This window comes from Aptenodytes forsteri, unplaced genomic scaffold (assembly GCF_000699145.1).
Source record: "Aptenodytes forsteri isolate BGI_AS27 unplaced genomic scaffold, ASM69914v1 Scaffold348, whole genome shotgun sequence".
NCBI classification, from domain to species: domain Eukaryota; kingdom Metazoa; phylum Chordata; class Aves; order Sphenisciformes; family Spheniscidae; genus Aptenodytes; species Aptenodytes forsteri.
The window spans coordinates 427,385-430,113 of record NW_008794169.1 but is presented as its reverse complement, the minus strand read 5'-3'; the positions used below and the strand labels follow the sequence as shown (position 1 = coordinate 430,113).

Here is a 2,729-nt window from a genome sequence, read left to right as displayed (position 1 = left end):
GATGGCGTTTGTCTTCCCAAGTCACCATTATGTGTGATGGAGCCCTGCTGTCCTGGAGATGGCTGAACACCTGCCTGCCGATGGGAAGCAGTGAATGAATTCCTTGGTTTGCTTTGCTTATGCATGCGGCTTTTCCTTTACTTATTAAACTGTCTTTATCTCAACCCACGGGTTTTCTCACTTTTACCCTTCCAATTCTCCCCCCTATCCCACTGGGGGGAGTGAGCGAGCAGCTGGGCAGGGCTGGGGTTAAACCACGACAACAACCAAACTTACTCTATGAAGTTAACAGATGTATAAACACCCTGTATTCCTTACTAATGTCCTTGAAAGTGCATTATTCACTACAATTAAATACAACCTTCCTTTCAGTAATTGATTTTTCTTTAGAAACATAACTAGAGCACATAATTAAATTACCAGCAGTTACCTGGCAGTCAGATGATGGAGCTAACAGGTTCAGATCCTATGACAGGGCAACCAAAATTGTCATTACCAGCACTGTCCCATCCTTGACAACTAGCTTTGGCTCTAAGAAGAGAGCACGTTCTATTAAATTTTAAATTATTTGGTAGAGAAAGTTGTTTGTTATCTACTCTCTTAAGCATCGTAACTGGCAGTCAATACCCCTAATATTAGTCTTAGTCTAAGACCCCACCCAGACCAACTTTTAGACAGAGGGCAGTGGAGATCAAATTTAACTCCAGAAAAATACAGAAACAAATGGAAATACATGTCACTGACAACAGGTGAACTATTACATAACCATGGCTGTAGTCAACTGTTGGGAGTTAAATTCGCTGGCTGATCATACACCCAAGTTTTCCCTCCTATGTTCTGAAATTACAGATTTGCTATGAAAATATTAGTCTAATATCTGTACGTAAAGCTTAAAATCACAAGTCATTTTGGTAGGACATCATATGTCTGAAATATATTTAAGAGCAAAAATCCATCAAAGATTCATGCTTATAAGGAAAAGCCTGATTTTTGCTTTCAGATGTCTGTTAAATACAAGCAAGATGACAAATTCATTTCAATAATACTTTTTGTGTTTTGAGTAGGGGTTTGTTTGCTTTTTGGTTTGTTTGGGGGTTTTGTGCGTATTTTGTTGTGTGCGTTTTTGTTTTGGTTTTTTTAGGGTTTTTGTTTGTTTGTTTTTTAAATCAGGGTCAATCAAGAGCAAAGAAATAGCATACCAACTTCAGCAGCTCATCAACCATAGCATCATGGAACTAAACCAAAAATAAATTTCATGTGGCAGTTTCTATAATTACCACTCATTTTTATTACACGTCAATCTTTAGAGTTGTGCAGTAAACAAAAACATACAAATGTGTTCAGTTACATGTTCTAAAGTTTTGGGTTTTTTTTTTTAATTTGATCGTCAAGTAAAGTTGTGGACCTACTGTACTGCAGTCTGGCATTCGTGTGTCACTGCACAAAACTGTCAAACATAAATGCCAAGAACTAAAATCATGTACCAGATCACTCCACTATCTAAAGTGTAGGTTTTGTTGAATACTGCCGGGTTATCACGTGAAGAGAAATAAAATTATGCTCTTTAATAAATACAGTTTATTTTTTTCTCCTGTAAAGGATACATCTGTAATAGAGGCTGCACGTGCACACTATTAATATTTCAAGAGACACAATAAGCTAAGTTACAGAGAAAAAAAATTCAGTTGGGTTAATTTCCTGATCCAACTGACTAACAGCCTAACAACAAAAACTAAGGTTAGCACAAAAGAAACAGTAGAAGTATACAACTGAGTAGGAAAAAGAAGCAGGAGAGGGAAAAATCACCCCTTCCACCAGTACTGGGGGTTTATAATCCTTCTACCCAAAAGGCTGCTTTCAAGTCTTGGAGATAGATGATTGTTTTTTTTTAAATTTAAAGATAGCACATGCATTTAGGCTGTTGCTACTAACAGTTGCATGCCTTAATTTATCTCTTACCTAACTCTAGAAGGATTAAACTATAAATCAAAGGGATTTCAGAATAAAGATCTTCAGACAACTTGTACACAGTGAGTTAAAAGATTTGAAGGCAGTCAGCCAGCACCGGTTTTAAGACTTACAACAATTTCTCTCCAGAGGCTCATATCCTCAAGAAAGATTTCACAGAGAATCTGTACCTGACAGCACACCTTACAGACGTCAGTACAGTTGTGGAACAGTACCAGACACCAATCTTGTGCACAGGGAGAATCAAACCACAGACCTTACATTCTAAATGCTGTCTCTAAAGACATACCCATGGTTGTTAACTTTAGCCAGAAAACAAAAAATCCCACCAAAAAAAACCCCAACCAACAAAAAAAAAAAGTTTAATTTTAATGTCTCACCAGTTTGTTATAATAGCTGTTCTTCACTTCTTGGTAAGAGGTCATATTACCTAGCACTACATTCAGTCATCTAAACATAGGCATCTGCTGCTACTTGAGATTAATGTCCTAGGGCAACCTGCCTGGTCTCAGACTGACATCCAGAAGGGCACACAGTTTCTCCTATGCCCTGTGCCATATCTGCCAGGTCCATGTAGAGGGCCGGGACAACCCAGAGCATCTCAAATAGCACTGGTTACCTATGTTTCAGCAACTGAATTAAAGCCCTAAAGTCCTAAGGTTTCTGGACACCAAATACATTTCTTTAATGTTACCAAATTTCTCATCAACCAAAGCTTTCTGTATTCCTACACAAGAGTATCCACACTAATTTAAAAGACT

At 37.8% G+C, this 2,729-nt stretch overlaps 1 protein-coding gene across 1 annotated transcript in view; it reads right to left on the bottom strand.

Annotated features, from left to right (window-relative positions):
• TMEM131 (transmembrane protein 131) overlaps positions 1-2,458 on the bottom strand; it is a 79,578-nt gene extending 77,120 nt beyond the window's left edge. Inside the window, exon 1 of the mRNA XM_009281750.2 lies at positions 2,349-2,458. Within this exon, the coding sequence (XP_009280025.1) occupies positions 2,349-2,393 (45 nt within the window). The 5' untranslated portion in view covers positions 2,394-2,458. The remainder of the gene's footprint in view (positions 1-2,348) is intronic.
• Between the last annotated feature and the right edge of the window lie 271 nt (positions 2,459-2,729).